The sequence below is a fragment of the Martes martes genome, assembly GCF_963455335.1.
Source record: "Martes martes genome assembly, chromosome: 13".
NCBI lineage: Eukaryota > Metazoa > Chordata > Mammalia > Carnivora > Mustelidae > Martes > Martes martes.
In genome coordinates, this window is record NC_137901.1 from 489,702 (window position 1) to 506,686 (window position 16,985).

Here is a 16,985-nt window from a genome sequence, read left to right on the forward strand (position 1 = left end):
TCACGCCTTGTCAGAGAGAAGGTGCCGTGCTCTGGTGTCTGCACACACAAGGCCGGCCACACAGCAGGGGAGGGCGGCCACCTCCGGTTGCTAACATCTCGGGCTCGCCAAGCCAGCAGCATTTACTAACAGAGACCGCTCACGCCCACAGGAAATGTTACAAACATGCATTCTTACTAACTGAAGAATATACAAATTCTGTATGGACACTGATGCCACTCGGTGGCGAGTCTCTACAATCAGATAAACAAAAAGCACCCCCACCTCTTAATCGCTGTAACAAAAATAGATCTATCCTAATTACACTAAAAATACATACCCTGTGAAAATGGTAACTTTCAAAATTGAAACCTGACAGGATGAGGAAGCTACAGAAACCGTGGGGGTTAAAAACCAGGGCAGGACCCCCCGCCATCCTCTGTCAACAGTCAAACCCACCCTCGATGCCAAACTCAACTCCCCCAGCCCCAAGGCCTTTCCACGCCAGTGACCTGCCCTCTGAAGGCCGAGCACCTCAGAGCCACACCGGGCGCATGTCCCACGGACCCTGGGCTTCCTCCCAAGTCCTCGGGTGGGCGCAACGCGGTCGCCAATGCTAAAAGGCAGCCACCTGGCAGCGATGGGTCCCCTGGCCTGTGGCACGGGTGCGTCCTGTGATGTGTCCGCAGGTGTTCGGACGTAGGAATTCTAAGCCTGACGCAGGAAGAAGCAGACTGCCCCCGGGCCGCTGGGAATGTCCTCTCAGCCTCTCGGTCCCCGCCACCCCAGACCCTTCTACCTAAATCAGTCTCCTCTTCACTACGTCTCTGTGGGCCCCACGGCCGGAGCTCTGGATAGAGACCGCGGCTCCAAGTCATCCTGCGGCCAGGAGGCAAAGCCCAAAGGGGGCACCTGAGGACCCAACCACCCCTTTGACGTGGGGCGCTGTTGGTCACTGGCATGAGGGTTCCATGGAGTGGGGACACCAGGCGGCCACTCAACAAAGGCAAACCTAAGACGACGGGATTTCAACATATGGCTGCTGTGCTCATGATGAAAATTACAAAGGTGCTACGTGTTCAAGGAGGATTCAACAGTCACTTCTCCATCAACAAAGACCAAGACCAACCAGTAAAAACACTTCCATGAAGAAGGACTTAACGTGGCCACTGTGGAATGACTACGGAGGTGCCGTGGCCAACATCCGCGGACAGTCAGAGTGGGCTGGAGCCCTGCCGTCCCCAGGCAGCACTGCCACCAGCGCGCACCACTCCCGGCCCAAGGAGGCCTCCGCACACACGCTGCCCAGAACGGCTCCGGCGCCAAACCAGCGCGTCCGTCACGCGCGCGAGACAGCCAGGAGGCCTGTGCTCCAACTGTCCAGTACGGACAGACACCAGCAACCTGATTCCAGGGGATTTCCAAACCAATGAACGAAACGACTCGACGTGTGCTCACGTAGGAAGTTTCTACTTTTCCACCTACTCGCAGTCCTGAGCAACTTTCGGACCGGCCCACAGTGTGCGTCCGACCAGAGCGCGAGCAGCCCACGCATCTGGGGCAGGAACGGCCAGCTCTGAGACCGAACTGAGCTCGGGAGAGCCGGGTTTCTTCTCTCCATCTTTAAGAAGCCCACCCAACCCACCGGGGACGACGTTCACGCGAAGCTCAAGGCCGCCCAGGGGACGAGGGCGGAGCCGCGCACCTGCGATGGTGTGGGCGTACAGCCGGCTCCCGAACGTGAAGACGTGCAGCTCGTAGAGCCGGGCGATCTTCTCCAGGAACTCCCTGCAGTGAGGGCGCACGCGGGTGTGCAGCATCGGCTCGCCCCGGCCCAGCTGGAAGTGGAAGATGCCCTGGAGGAACACACACGCCCGGTGAGAAGCCAGGAGCCGCCAGATGGCACCCCCAGGCCGCGCCCCGCACGGCGCCCACCCACGACGGACACCGACGGTCACCACGGAGGGGACTGAGCGGCCTCGGTTGCTGAAGGACCACTGAGGACAGCACCCCATTGCCACGGCCTCAGCGACGTTGCAAGACCCTTTGGCTATTTCGTCTGTGGTCTTCTCCTGGTAAGGGATAAAGCAAGCGTCCCGGAGTGAGGATGTGCATGTCCTGTTCAAGCAGGAGCCTCGGCATAGCTGAGCCACAGCAGGTCACCCAGAGTAGGTCTCTAGTGACCCGCCAACAGCGTCCTCCTGAGGCGGCGACGGGGGCAAACCACGAAACTCAGTCACGCTCCTGGGCTGTAACGTGCAGGTCATGAACCTACAAATGCAGTGCAAAAGCTGACACGGTATCCTAAGCCCCCTTTAGCAGACACACAGACTCAGTGACACCAACCTGCTTTCGTGTGATTAATACACCAGTAAGTTCACTTTCCTAAGGAAGCTAAACTTTGATCCTTTTCATCCTGCTTATCGTTAATTTTCTCAGTAAAAATATGCTGAACTGAAAACAAAAGCAAGCGACCCAGATCCTAAGCGGCTTTCCACTAGCTGTGAACTAGTCAACCCACCCAGGACGCAGCTGTTCTCTGAAAACGTGCACGTGTGGGATCAGAGCCATGGTCCCCTACGGCACAGGCGCAGCGGAAACGTCCTTGAAACACAAGCTGGGATCCCCAAAGCTCACAGCTGAAGGCGCCTTTCTAGCTGCCGCAGGCCGGGGTGGCACTGGAGGGCCGGGCAGGGGCAGAGGCGAGGACGGAACCCCCCCAGGACCAGCCGCAGCCTTGGCCTGTCTGCGCGGGCGGGAGGACGCCTTCAGCATGTAGATCACACGAGCTGAGCAACAGGCGTGCCACGGCGAGTTCCAACTTCTACGGAGTGAACGAGAAGTGCCAACTTCAAAGGTGCAGTAAACCCCCCGCCGGTGGGCCCGCAGACACACCGGCATGTCCGCGCAGCAACCCTCTCTCTCTGCACGAGGTTCTCCAGCTCGCTGTGACACTCGCGAAGCAGAGGAGTTATCATGAATGACAAACCCCAAAGGACTTCCGAACCCCTCTCGTCACACACTCGTATCAACAGACTCAGACCGTGCCGTACACAGACGCAGTGAAGGCAGCCGAACAGCACAGGCTGCCTGGGGAGAGGGGACCGGGCCTGAGCGGAGAGCATCCCTGCTCACCGCCACCGGCAGCAGCCTACCGTGTGGTGGCAGAAGGACCCCACTGCACTCGGGACCCGTGGGGACGGCCCACAGACGCCGGCGTCACCACGCGCGCTCACGAAGCCAAACTGCTTTCGGGCCAAGTTTGCAACGACTCCCAGATGACACGCAGCTGTCACCGAATGCTGTGACCAAACCTCTCCCATCACTCCACCCCCGTTGCTAGCCTGGCCTCGCCACTCCTATCAGAGGCCTTCCCGTGGGGCTCAGCCACAGGTGCTGATGACCTGATGTCTAATCCCGAGTCTGTGTATCGACTGCCCGACAGCAAAGGATTCCAAGAAATGACTGTTTCCGTGTGGGTGAGGCCTTCTTCGTTAAGGACGGCGTAAGCTGGTCCCAGGCCTCGGAGAGCCATCTTAACAGACGTTACAAAACGCCTTCCGAAGGGGCCAGAAGAAAGTCAACTTCTTAGCATCCACACCAGGGAAAAGAGGTGGAATGTGGGAAGAGTTTAACGTGGACCATCCTTGACCCTTTACTTCTCTCTGAGAAATCAGCTTCCTGGGGGCATCGCAGGCTTTATCTTCAGTCTCTCGAGTACAGACCCAGGACCCACCTGTGCCCCTATCCCCGATATTTCAACTATTCCTGGAGGCCCAACACCACCTCACTGTCCCCACCAAGACTGTCCCTCCTTTGCTGTCCACCTGCCCCGGGGCCTCGGGTCTTCCAGGTTCCAAACCCCTGACCCTCCCAATGCACCCCGCCACGCGTGGGTCTGGCAATAGCAGGGCCGAGTGACCTGGGAGGCGGGAGTGTGCGCTGGTGCCGCCCAGCGGGGACCAGCTCGGGGACGGGAGCCCAGGAGCACAGGCCTTGGCTCCAGCCCCAGGAGGCACTCACTTTGTTGGACATCTGCTGGCAGTGCTGTTCCGTCGTGTGGATCAGCGTCTGGTCCAGGTCCACCATGAGCACCAGCTTCCTGCTTCGGTGCAGCCGCTCCTGGTCCTCCTTTGCCAGCTTCGCAGCTTGCTGAAGTGGGAATGAAAAGGAAAATCATGAAGTGTGTACGTCCGGACCCAGAACCAAATCTGATTCTGTCAGGAAAAACAAGAGGAAGCAGAGCAGTGGCTTCGCCGCTCCCCGCCCGATCGCGCCAGCAGCCCCACTGCGCGCTAACACGGCCCCCGGGGCCACACGGCCTGCCCCCCGCTCCTGAGCCACCTCCACGACACGAGAATTTCCGACCGCAATCCCGTAACTTCATGTGTTAACCAACGAGAAAGCGGCAGACCGCGAGCAGCTGGTGGGTGAGGTCCAGCTGAGCGCGACGCACCGCGGGCTGGAGGGGGGAGGCCGGCAGCGAGGCGGGAGAGCGGCCAACTGTGGGGCACCGGGCGGGCGGGGGGCTGTGGCGGCGCCCTCTCGGCCTCCTGCTGCGCTGCGGACACCGCTTCGCCTCAGGAGAGACCTGGAGGTGGCGCGGCCTGCCGTGGCCTAAGGGGCCAGTGTGGGACTCTCGGCCAGGGAGGGGCCCCAGCCAGCAACCGGTGTTTCGGGGTGCACATCGCTTCTGCCTCCTCAGTTCGGTTCCCGATGCCACGGACAAGCTCCTGGTCTCGCTCCCATCAGCCGGGGGAAGGCCACGTCTGCCGCTGAGAGGGGCCGCGGACACGGGCCAGCCAGAGTTCCGTCCCGGCAGCAACAATGGGGGACCCTTTCTTCTCCTTTTATGCTCCAACTTCTCAGGTCTGTGTCTGGCTCTGGCTCTCTCACTCACTCATATGCTCTTCCGTATGTACATTCGTTTAAAGCTCAGTAATTGACAGAAGTCAAAATCCTGTCTTTCCCACAAAAAAATAAAGCTGGTACGTACCATTCCAAAGCACAGATCCGACAATTGCAACACTGAGAAACGCATCACCGGCTCTGAAACGGTCTCGCAGGAAGGGCCCGGCTTCCCCGGCACTTGTGGGAGGCTCCGTCCTGGCGCCCCCCACCCCCGCACCGCACCCCTGGCCCATGAGAGCGCGCAGTCAGGACGCCTCAACCCTCACTGCCTGTGAGGCCCTCGAAACGCGTGCGAAGCGAAGACAGTCGCGAGCACATCCACCTGCGGGCTCCCGGACGCTGCCCCGCATCCTTGCCCACGAGGACTGTGCAGCACGTGTCCCCCCCGCCCCCGCCCACTCCCCCAGCCCTGCCGGTGGCAGGTGCTGCTCGGACCCGACACTTCTCCCCTCACAGGCGGCCACCTGCTCCTGCCTGTGCCCGGCCCTGCTGCCCTGCACACGGCAGGGCACACACCTTCCCCTCAGCCCCTCTCTCAGCCTCCGGCTCTGGCCATGGGACCGCGGGAGCCACAGCACCCCAGGGAGCTCCGACTCGGGACGGCGGGGCTGGCCCCTCCCCAGGAGGCAGATCCCTTTGGGAAAGAAACGTGCGTGGCCTTCCGTACCACAGGCAGACGGCAGGCGCCCCCCAGTCGCCCATCTCCCCAGCAGCTGTCCCGGAAGCCATCCCGATGACAGGCCTGGTGCCTCCCTGTGCCGCTCTCTGCACGGGGCGAGAGGCCCCCCTGAGGCGCCCCGCTGTGCTCGGGAAACGTTCTCGGGCTTCGCCTCCGCCAGAGGCAGGCCTTACCTCGGAGCTCACCATGAGCTCGGGGACGCTGTGCACCATCGACACCGTGGCCGTGGACAGAGGCACCTGCTGCTCCCCGTTCTTGCTCTGCAGCCTGCAGACACGAGAAGACACACCGAGTGGAACCCCGGAACCCATCCACTCGCCGCAGAACGCACGTGGGGCGCCGGGACGAAGAGGCTCAACCCCACTCAGGGGCCAGGGCTGGCCAGGGGCAGGGTTTCCTCCTGCTGCCAGCTGCCCAAGTGTCGCCTGAGGGGCTGAGAGCAGACGGGAGAGTGCTCCCCGAGCGCCCACCAGGGTCCCCGGAAACGAACGGTGATGGCCACACGGAAACGTGACAACACGGGATGGGCCGTGGTGCTCTGCACAGTGAACACAGGTGAGGGAGCCCGGCAGCGAGGCGGGGGGGCCCGGGGGGGCCAGAGGCTGTAAGGAGCAGGCCGACGGCGGATGCGCAGCGGGCCTGGCTGCACGGGGAAGCACGCCACACCCGGGCTCCCGGCACTTACGGAACTAAAACCAGAAAGGACGCCTCCCGGGGAGACGGACCTGACTCGCCGATAAGGAGGTGCCTGCCATCTGCTGCCGGAGGGGGCCGCCCCTTCGAAGCTGTGGGTCACCGTGTCTCATGCCCAGAGGCCCCGCCCCCACCGCGAGCTGCCCGTACTTACTGGGTCAGGTCTTGGCCACACTCGGCACACAAGCCTTTCATGACAACCGGGTGGCTACATCCTTCCAGCAGCACCAGAACCGACCTGGAGACAGAGATGAGAACGGTCCCCGGTGAGGAAGGGGTGCCCGCGCGCCCGCAGAGCCCGAGGTCTGGCACCAGTTCTCCCAGTGACCTCCACCTAGCTCCTGGCAGGTCGCGCCCCCCACGCTGGGGCTCGCCTCCCCGGCTGTGACGCGGAGGGGGCTTCGCACGCAAACAACACAGCCGCGGAGGCCGAGCCGGAAGAGCCCGGGGGCGCTGTCAGGAGCGGGGACTCGGGAGAATGGACGACTCGGACGCGTGCAGGAGCCGTGTCTTGCGCTTCTGGTAACGATGCGCAGGCGCTAACGCTCCTACAACAAGCAGCGCGCCCAACGCTACCGACAAGAATGGACGTCACCTCCCATGCATCGTTCCCAGTCTACAGAGAAGCTACGAGTCACCGGGATTTTTCTGGAACGACTACCGTATTTCTGACTTTTACCAATACAGAAACGGCCATTTCCTTCATATGCAAGTGGCACAAACCACCAGGCTGTGTGGTCAGAGCACCAGCGCCGAGCCGGAGCTCTGGGGGCCAGTAACTCGGCGCCACGGGAGCCTGCTGATCCCACGGAGCCTCCTTGCCAGACCGGGGGCACCCAGGCACCTGGTAGGCCAGCGTCTACGAAGGGGGGCTTTCTGGGGGCTTCCTCGCCAAGGCCATAAACCAGACAGACATTGTGAGGTCTGAGCCCACCAGGGAGTGCCACGCACTTCTCCTGCCTCCCCCCGCACTGCCCCAGAGCTTCTGGACCACAAAGGACTCATGGGCTCACAGAGCTGCCAGGGCCGGCAACCCCCTCTTCTATGACCACGCGCCAAGTGCCCGGATGACTGGGCCCAGGGCTTGCCACCCCGTGTGTCCACAGCGCAGCAGCACGCTTGCCCCCAAACCATGGCGCCAGTCAGGTGGCAGGTGCTGGTGCCCTTCAGGGAGGTGCTCACCTAACGTTCATGCCACCACCTAGACTCTGCCTGTCCCCCCGGTGTTCAACCAAGCCGCCCCTACAGCAGACGGCACCACTCCCCAGAAACCTTCCCGTCTGCACGGCACCGCTCAAAGCTGTCTTCTTGCTCCAGGTTCCTGCCGGCTTGACGCTGGGGATCTACGTTCCAGGAGAAACCCCGACGTGGCCCCCGTGCCCGCCGATTGCTGTCCACCTCCACTGGGCAGCCTGCACTTCTCCCACCCTGTGCCACCAGCTTCTGTGCCGCTGGTGTCAGAGCTGGCAGTCGAGCCCGGCTTGGGACCACGGTCCAGCTGACTTTCTCCACCGCTACCGGGGGTCCAGGCCTCTTGTATCACGGCCCTTAATGGCGGCCACTGCCAAATCAGCCCTCCCAGAGAGCAGCCCACTTTGCAAATAACCTGCAACTGAGACTCCATCCTGCCTGCGCCCCTGCCCGTCCTGGTCGCCTGCATGCAGGTGGGGGAGCAACAGGCCCAGGAAGGCGACCGTCTGAGAGGACAGGAGCAGAGCCGGCAAGGGGACTGACTGCACTTTCCTAAAAGTCAAAGGTGTCTACCATCTGTTGGCTAGTGGGTTTCTGAAGGGTTTGTCAGGCCTTCTGGAACCTGGCAAAAATCTGCTGTTTGCCCCCTGGAATGCTGAGGGTAGGTTTGTTTGTTTTTAAGATTTTATTTGTTTGACAGACAGAGATCACAAGTAGGCAGAGAGGCAGAGCGTGGGGGGTGGGGAAGCAAGCTCCCCGCCGAGCAGAGAGCCCGACGCAGGACTCGATCCCAGGACCCTGAGATCATGACCTGAGCCGAAGGCAGAGGCTTAACCCACTGAGCCACCCAGGCGCCCCTGGGGGTAGGTTTTATGAGAAACACAGTAAACTGGGTCACTCACCAGTCTTCAGGGTTTACAAATGCTGATGTCACCTGCACTTCAACGACAGGTTCTGTGGACCCACTACTGTGTAAGAGCGTGTAAGGCCGCGCAGGCCACGTAGGCACCAGAGACGGAAGGTTCTGGCCTCTGGCACAGCACGGCCGGCAGCCAGGCCCGCAGACGCTGCCTCTTCTCCGTGCCCACAGCACACGGATGCAAAACGTACAAGACGGTCTGCGTTTACTCACTTCACTCATTTCTACTCTAAAACATGACCTGCGGAGTACTTCCTTCAGGAGTATCAAAAACTGGGCTAGAAGGATTTCGCCAATCTTTCCTAAAATGTTAACCTGAAGATGCGATAAACAGGTCCGAACACTCTGTGCGCTACGTTCCCACTCTGCAGTCAGCTTTCTCGTTTTCCCTAAAAGAGCTTCTCGAAGGTATAGTTTTGTATTTTGATCAAATTCAACTTATCAGATGTTCTGTGTCCTTCAGAAATCTTTCTTACCCAGGTCACCAAGATTCAAGGGGAACCCCACTAATTCTAGAGCATTACCTGTCCTTCAGCAGCACACTTCTAGGATGACTCCCCCCTCGCAAGATGACAGGATGCAGGCGGGGCGGGGGGGGGGGGAGGCAAGGCCAAGCCACACCGGTAAGGGGCACCAGGCTTCAGCTAAGAGTATGCTGAAAGTGGCAGCTTGGGGACCAACAGCTCTGGAACCCACAGGTGGTGCCGGGAAGGGAGCCCGGGGTGGGCGGAGCAGACAGGCTTGCAACGTACCCGCAGGACAGAGATGCCAGCAGAAGTGTGAACCAAGAGACACAGGAGTGTGTGGACCCTCCCGGACATCCCCGAACGCCCCTGCCAGGGACCAGGTGCAGAAGGGACCGGTAAGTCCGCATGGAGCACAGAGCAAGGCGAGCACAGGCCCCACCAGTCGCTGGCCAGCTGAACGCACGGCTGGCGTGGCCGGGGCCAGGGCTGGAGCATGGGTCTGATGAGCTGTGTATCCCGGCCCAAGGTGTCCCATCTCACAGCATACAGACAGCAGGCCTTTGGGAACCCCCAACAATTAAGGCACAGGCAGAAAAAAAGAATGTCAGTTTTGAAACACCAAACCAGAGCATTGCCCACAAAGGCTGAGGAGCACATGCCAGCGAGCAAACGTCTTGAGAAAGAAAGGAGTATCAGAGGTAAGCGCCCCCGGGAGAGACCAGACAGGGTGAAAATCCCACCCAGACCAAGATGTCTGCACTGTGACTGGGGGTGGCTGCCAAGGCACACGTTTGTCTAAACTCACCGAACTCTGCCATTACAGTGCACACCCTACACTGGTCGACCAACCACCGAGGGCCCAACGCGCCGGACTCAGTAAGGAAGGGGCGCCAGTGACCCTTCCGAAGGGCCGTGTGGTGGACCCTCATAGCGAGGCCCAGAGGAGCACGGGGACGGGGGCAACCCCGGGACCCCGGAGACACAGCTCAGTCCTGCTCGCCCAGCGCCATCCAGTCCCCAAGGGGCTTCTGGGGTCACCCGTGCAGGGCAACCCAGGCTGAGGCAGGCCATCCAGGATGACAGTGTCATGACAGCCTGCCTTGTCACCCTGCAGGCCCCTGGGACCTCACCGTGCCACTCCAAGGCCACTGGGACCCACATGGTTGGCCTGGAACATGCTCCCAATGCTGCTGGAGTCCCCCCAGCATAACAGGGGGTCCCTCTGCTCGGACCAGCCTGCTACTCACCATCCACCTCGACCTCATCCTTTTGTCTGAACCCAAGCTTAGAGCCGCACCTCCTCCCAGAAGCCCTCTCAGCTCCCACTGCTCTGGGTGACACGTAGCACCCCCTCCTACAGGCGGCAACGCCAAGGGCCTGCAGACACAGGATCCTCACCAGAGCAGGGAGGCGCCAGCAGGCAAGGAGGCGGCAGGTGGGGATGAAAGGGTACCAAGGTGGGGCACGCAGGCTAACCCTGCCACACGGCCTTGGCTATGTGGCCTGGACATGTACCTTTCTCTGGAAAGTGTTTCACCTACAGGTCACATTCAAGGTCACATAACCTTCAGTGCTGGGGTCAAAGCGTTTTGCCTGTCATATTCCAGAGCAGATCTGGAGGCACCTCTGGCTGTCACAATGCGGGGGCGGCTCCTGGCACCTCCAGGGTGGGACCGGGGTGCCCTGAAGGGGTGCCCGTTGCAAGCCCCAGTGCATATAACTGACAGACGGGCATCACCTTCTACGGCTGTCCTGGCAGACGACCCAGAGCTCTGTGCGCCGGCAGCCTCCGTCCCCGAGAGGAGGGCAGCCAATGACAGCTGGGGGCAGGCACAGGGAGGCCCCTGCTGCAAAAGGTACCTGGGACAAATCCAATCACCCCAAGGCCTGAAGGGAGGATTTAGTGTTGACAGTGACGACTGCAGGAGACGAGCGCCACACAAAGCTTCTACAAGGACTCCCTCTGTGGCGATACGACACGAGTCTCACTGTCACCGGACACGTGTAAGAGATACACAGATCACTCACAGATCAACACAATCCCTCCTCAACTGCCTTCGTTTCAGACCGTGATGTCTACTTTCCCTGACATACGAGTCACCCAAGGGCATTAAGAGTTCAGAAGTCCACACTGTTGAGTATTAACAGAGGATCGGCTAAATTTAAACACGTGGTCTCCACTTGAATTCACCCTGGCAGTGAGTGTCACATTTCAGCTAATGTGGCGGTGGGCTCAGCCCCGGAGAGTGAGTCCACGCAGGAAGGGGGTGGGAGAGGTGGTGGTACGCAGGTCAGCAAATGCAGAACAAAATGTCATGAGGTTTTCTCAGCCCACCTATCAGCAGACACCGTGTGCTACAATGTAGCAAAGTGGGCCCCAAACCAAGCAGCATCCCACAAGAAACCCACCACGTCCTCATCCCACCAGAAACTCACCACATCCTCATCCCACGAGAAACCCACCACGTCCTCATCCCACCAGAAACCCACCACGTCCTAAACCTAACCATGCAGGATGCTAAGGCCCCAATGGCCAGGCCGGGGGGAAAGTGTTTGAAAACACAACACCATCTCCACTCACAGGGGAGGAGCCCTAGGTCTGCAGAGATGTTTCTGACAAATGTTGGCCAAAGAGAAAGTGAAGATACTGCGAGCGGCTGCTGAACCACCCCAGCCTGTGCGGTTTCAGGAATTTCTGCAGCCCCGGGAGGAGAGCAGGAGGGGCTGGAGGCTCAGGACAGGCAGCGCACGACAGCCGAGGACTACCCCCAAAAGACTCCGAGTGAGCTGTTTGTCCCACCCTGCCGCAAGGAGACGCACACATGGCCCCAAGGACAGCATCTCAAAAACCGCCAGTCTCAATGAAAAGGAGGGTAAGGAGACTTCCTTCTTTGTCTGAATTAAAAGATCATTCAGATCGGTCTTGCAGGCTCCGAGCGTCCGACATTAGCCTGTGGAATACCGCTTCGGCATCTCTGCATGGGCCAAAGGAATTCTCAAAATCAACTGAAGGAATGATCAAGAGAGAGGTAAAGAGTCTTTGTAAAAAAGTAACAGTAACGTCCTTCTATGGTATGCGACGATTTTATCCTTGGAGATACCGATGCAAGAAAGGAACCAGAGGCAGGGAGCCATCCTAGTGCTTCCGCCCTCAAACCAACAAACAGCCCCCAGCGCCATACCCTAAGGGGAGTGGCACACTGTGACCTCTTGAAAAAACACTTCAGCCAAGGAGACCAGCACCAGAACGTCAAGTCAGTCACCAATAAATGTTAACTTTCCTAGTTTGTCCTTGGAAAAAAATCAATAGGAAAATCATGAAATGCAATTTCTGAAGAAGTTATTTTCCCCCAAATACAAACACCAAACTCCCTGGAATCTTTCGTACTCACCGGCTTTCCTGTCTGCTCTGATGGGCCGGCCAGGGTGCACGCGCTGTAGCAGAAGAGCAGAGGGGAGGACACACACCCTGAACTCGTGCTCGTAGAAGCCATCCCTGTAGAGGTTGGGTCTGACCCGTCCCTTCTCCCCGCAGGTTAGGAGAGCTCAAGGACCTCCTCCAAGCGCTACATGCACACCTTAGCATATGAGTGCATGCGGAAAACGCCCAGATCCTGCTTCCTAAATGTCACTCTCCATTAAAAGGAAGCAGGACTTCTCGGAGCAATGGGTGATTCCAGAGTTGGGGACCAGGGGCCTCAATACCACTTGTGTCGGAAAACGTGGCCAGGCTCTCAGACCGACAGGGCCTCATCACAGCGGTCAGCTTGAGGGGCTCCCGCTGCCAAACCTGCGACAAGGGGAGCATCAGGACAAGTAACAGTGGTGGACAGTAAGAACCCAAGAGTCCACACTGTAAACTAGTTGTTCCTACAGGAGACAGCCAATCCAGGAACGGAGAAGAAACAACAGATTTAAGAATGTCACGACTGGACAATCCTGAGTAAATAAATTAATAAATAAATAAAACTCCCCAAAACAGGAAATTCAGACAAGAGTCATCAAGATGCCAAAAACAATGGCTGACCATTTGATGAGAGAATTTAAGATATTTACTAGGAAGAAAATATCCCTCACAAGATACTTAGCAATTACTTAGTCCGTTTTCACTAGAGCCACCACCGTAACAAACCACAATGGGCCCCACGGAGGCCACCTGCTGCCTGATGGGCCCACCCAGGACACACACAGGCGCTCCAGCAAGTCCTGCCCAAATGCACACATGGGAACTGACAGCCAGTCTGCAAAACCACCAGCTGATAAGGAGATGAGAAAGGAACGGACTGAGGAACCACCAAGGTTAGAGACCCAGGAGCTCTGACAGCTGAGCCTAACGTGTGATCTGGGGTTTCTTTTGCTTCCAAGGACAATGCTGGCCCACCAGGGAGCTCTAGTGAGCAGAAAACAGCCCCGCATGGATGTTATTTCTGATTCTGATTGCTGTACCACGGGTAGGGAAGAGAATTTTTTTTTAGGAAATCGAACATTAGGGATAAAGTGCATCACATCTGCAACTCACTCCTAACCCTCAGGAAAGAAAATACCCCATGTGAGGGGGAAGAAGGGTAAAGCAGAGGGCAGCACGCTGACCTCCAGAAAACCCGTGTGACGCGTCCCTGAGGATTCCTGGTACTACTCCTGCAGCGCTTCCCTAGGTCTGGATTATGTCTGCAAAGAAGCAAAAAGGCAGACTTGCTTTGTGAATGCTGCAGGGACGGGCGAGGGCCCAGCGACAGGGCGCAGAGCGCAACAGGGCGCGGAGTGGCGGTGGCGGCTGAAGCAGCCCCCCACGGTCCGTCACTCAAGCTGGGCCCCCGCAGAAGTGAGAGCCAGGACAGGGCCACTTCAGAGCGCCCCGGCCACCTCCGGCCTGCTGACGGCTGGTGTGCTTGTAAGAGACAACACCCAAAGCATTTGGAGACACTAAAATCAAAACAGACGACCCAGTCCCAGTGCCACAGAAAATCTACAGACTTAGCCACTGCGATTGCACAAAACCAGTCTTTACAGAATTCTCTCCAATCTGTGTGCACTGCCAGTGCGGCCTCCTAGGACTTAACGGACAAAACTCCATCTCCCTAACATGTTTCCAAAGCGAGTGGCACCACCGCACGCAGACCCCCGTGCACACCTGGGTTACACGGGCAGGGAAGGACTCCCAGCCGTGGGGAGGACAACTGCCTCCCTCGCCTCTGAACTTCAACATCGTCTCCAGGATGCACCTGCAGTGCTGCCAAGTTCGAAACAGCACGCCGACAACTGTCACAGCTTCCAGTTCGGGGCGCCTGGGTGGCTCAGTCAGCTAAGCATCTGACTTCAGCTTGGGTCATGATCCCAGGGTCCTGGGACTGAGCCTCATGTCAGGCTCCCTGCTCAACGGGGAGTCTGCTGCTCCCCCCAACGTCGTGCTCTCCCTCTCATGCTCTCTGCCAAATTTAAAAAAGAAAAAGGCTTCCAGCTTTAATAAGCAACAGCCACCCATCCCCCAGATGAAAAGCACAACAGGGCACGTAGAGTATCAGCTAACAGGTAAGGCAGACTGAACTCCTGACCTCCATCATCCCACTGACTCACAGCCAGCACGAAAGGCCAAGTGGACGGGAGGAAAGTAGCGCCACACACAATCCAGAGCACAACCATAAAGCCATGAACGTCTCCCAAAGTTTCTTCAAAATATGACGACTAAACAGGTCAACATTTAGCTCAAGTTTTTGAAGTTCTAAGGAATTTTATCAACATCAAGTGCTAAATAAGAAATATTTAAGATCTAGTTACAGTCTTTAGAAATTATATTTACCTTTCAAGATATTACACAAATACTTTGAAATTGACTTGTTCTACTTTGTTTAGGTTCTCACTCCCCTAAATGAAAAAAAAGCACTTTTTCTGAGATAACTGATAAATTACTTCCTTTGTAGTAACTTTTGGGTTTACTATCAGTATTTATGTAATTCAAAAAAAATATGAAATTAAAGACTTGCTTATTTCTCTGTAGCTTTTTAATTTCATATAATATACTTTGAAATTAATACGAAAATGGAAATAAACACGGTAGTGCATGTTCCAATCTATTAAAACCTACCCATCAGTTTCTAGGCACACCAAGCTTCAAAACCCATTTGGTCCAAAGGTCTTTATTTAAAGGATCAGACAAGGTGCTTAAAAATAAAAAAAACTACAATAAAAATAAATCACGCACGCATATAAAATTAAGTAGATAAAAAGGCCAATGGTTTTCTGGCTAAGTGAAAACTGGAAAAAAAAACAAAAACTCATCTGAAGTGGGTTTAATTAAATGAAGTGACAATTTTCCCAATTTTAGACATAAATATCTTTTTAATGGAGTTATCTTTTATTTAACATACTTTTGAAAGATTTTATTTACTTATTTGTCAGAGAGAAAAAGCGCAAGCAGGGGAGCAGCAGACGGGGGGAAGCAGGCTCCCCACTGAGCACGGAGCCTGATGCAGGACTCAGTCCCACGATCCTGGGATCATGACCTGAGCCCAAGACAGATGCTTACCCGACTGAGCCACACAGTGTCCGTGGATTCGTCTTTTAAACAGTGCAGATGTCAACAGAGAAGAATAAGATCATCTGAGTTAGAGAATGTTCTGATTCATCAAGATGGTCCAGTGCCAGAACGGCAAAGTGGTTTCCTTACTTCCCCCGCGAGACCTCTGCAGATGAGTACCGTAGTACAGCGCTCGGAATTTGAAACCCCACGCAACCTAACTTCAGCAGCTCCGGCTGTACCCTAAGTTTCCTTTATGAGTTCCTCTGAGATCTTTCCTTCTAACACTTATGAAGCAAGCACGAGCCAGTAGTGCTCGGTCAGTCAGCAGCACTCACCCCAGACCCTGGCTGACGCAGACAGTCTTCGGTAGACAGACTACGGCACAGAAGGAACTGGCAGACATCGAGTAGAGACGACGACCCCCCCCACCACCACTTGGGTCCTTACCCACCACCAGACGGGTCCCCAGATTATTTCATATAATGCTTTTACGTCCGTTGTCATGCACTGGGAGGCGGCGAAGTCCAAAAGAAGGACTTTGCTGCCTCCCAGTGCATGACAACGGACATAAAAGCAGACAGGTGGGAAGGAAGACATCATTAAGTTTCTGACACATCACGCCCTGTCAGAATATTTTCAAGTCAAAATACTTTCAGTTACGTAGAAATTATGAAGACAGATAAGTACTCTCATTCTATCCATCTCCCCACACTGGGACTCTCTGGATGCAACACGGTCTATGGACAGAGCAGCCTGGAGTAGGACGCCGACTGGAAGCCTCAGCAAGGTGAGGTGCGCGGCACATCAAAACCCCTTGGGACCCCAGCGCTCTCCCTCCTTCCTATCAGAGAAGCAGGGACACAGTTCCTACCTCTACCTGAGAGCAGGTACAAAACATACAAGCCCAGTACAGGTCGGAACGATCATCTAGTGATCAGTTTAATTACACCCAGAAGCAGTTCCTACAACTACCTGTTCACTGTCTGAGAATAACCACTGATGCGGTGGGAGAAATCCCGCGGAGGCCAGCGGTGACGAAGACGGCAAGGACAGCTCCAGGACCTGGGCCAGCCGGGCCTGGCTGTGCTGGGCTTCAGCTGCACGCACTCAGCCCTGCACCCGGGAGGAGTGCTAGCATCAGACTCCGGAGAGCCTCGCCATGAACGACAGCAGCGAGCGACCCTGAATCTCAAACACCAAAAACACAAAAGAAAAGAACTTCTCAGCACTGAGAGCTCATCATCCGGTCAGCTGCCCGCGTGACCGGTGAGACTGCTGTATGGGGTTACTCTGCTTTGCTAGTGGGGCTGATGTGATCAAAGCGCCGCACGTGGAGTTTCTCACCAGCTGGCTGCAGCCAGGCCCTGAGCTGTACTGGCCTTTTCTGGGTAACTGGAAGAAAAAAAAAGGCCACCAAGAAGAACCCTTCCCCCTAGGAATCTTCTACACCGTGACACACCAGCCCTGGGTTTCATCTCCACAACTATGTGCTCACAGGTTTACAGACCCAGTGATGGTCAGGTCGACTCTGACCTCAAAGTAATGAGGGCAGCATGCCACAGCCTGCCGGCCGTACAGCCCAGCGAGCCTCTCCCTTCCAAAAGAGGCCAGCCAGACCGCCCCAGTGGA

General features: G+C 57.0%; 1 protein-coding gene across 6 annotated transcripts in view; it reads right to left on the reverse strand.

Annotated features, from left to right (window-relative positions):
• Window positions 1-16,985, reverse strand: part of CTDP1 (CTD phosphatase subunit 1) — a 54,797-nt gene that overhangs the window by 36,447 nt on the left and 1,365 nt on the right. For 5 of the 6 annotated variants that reach the window (XR_013967815.1, XM_080820915.1, XM_080820913.1 and 2 more), the window contains exons 2-5: window positions 6,417-6,500; window positions 5,743-5,836; window positions 4,003-4,131; window positions 1,685-1,835 (exon numbers count right to left, since the gene is read on the reverse strand). Coding sequence is in view for 5 of the 6 variants with exons in the window: in XM_080820915.1 (XP_080677041.1) it covers window positions 1,685-1,835; window positions 4,003-4,131; window positions 5,743-5,836; window positions 6,417-6,500 (458 nt within the window). In the remaining variant the exon portion in view is untranslated. Of the gene's footprint in view, window positions 1-1,684; window positions 1,836-4,002; window positions 4,132-5,742; window positions 5,837-6,416; window positions 6,501-16,328; window positions 16,498-16,985 lie in introns of those variants that run through there. The other variant, XM_080820916.1, reaches the window with a different exon arrangement.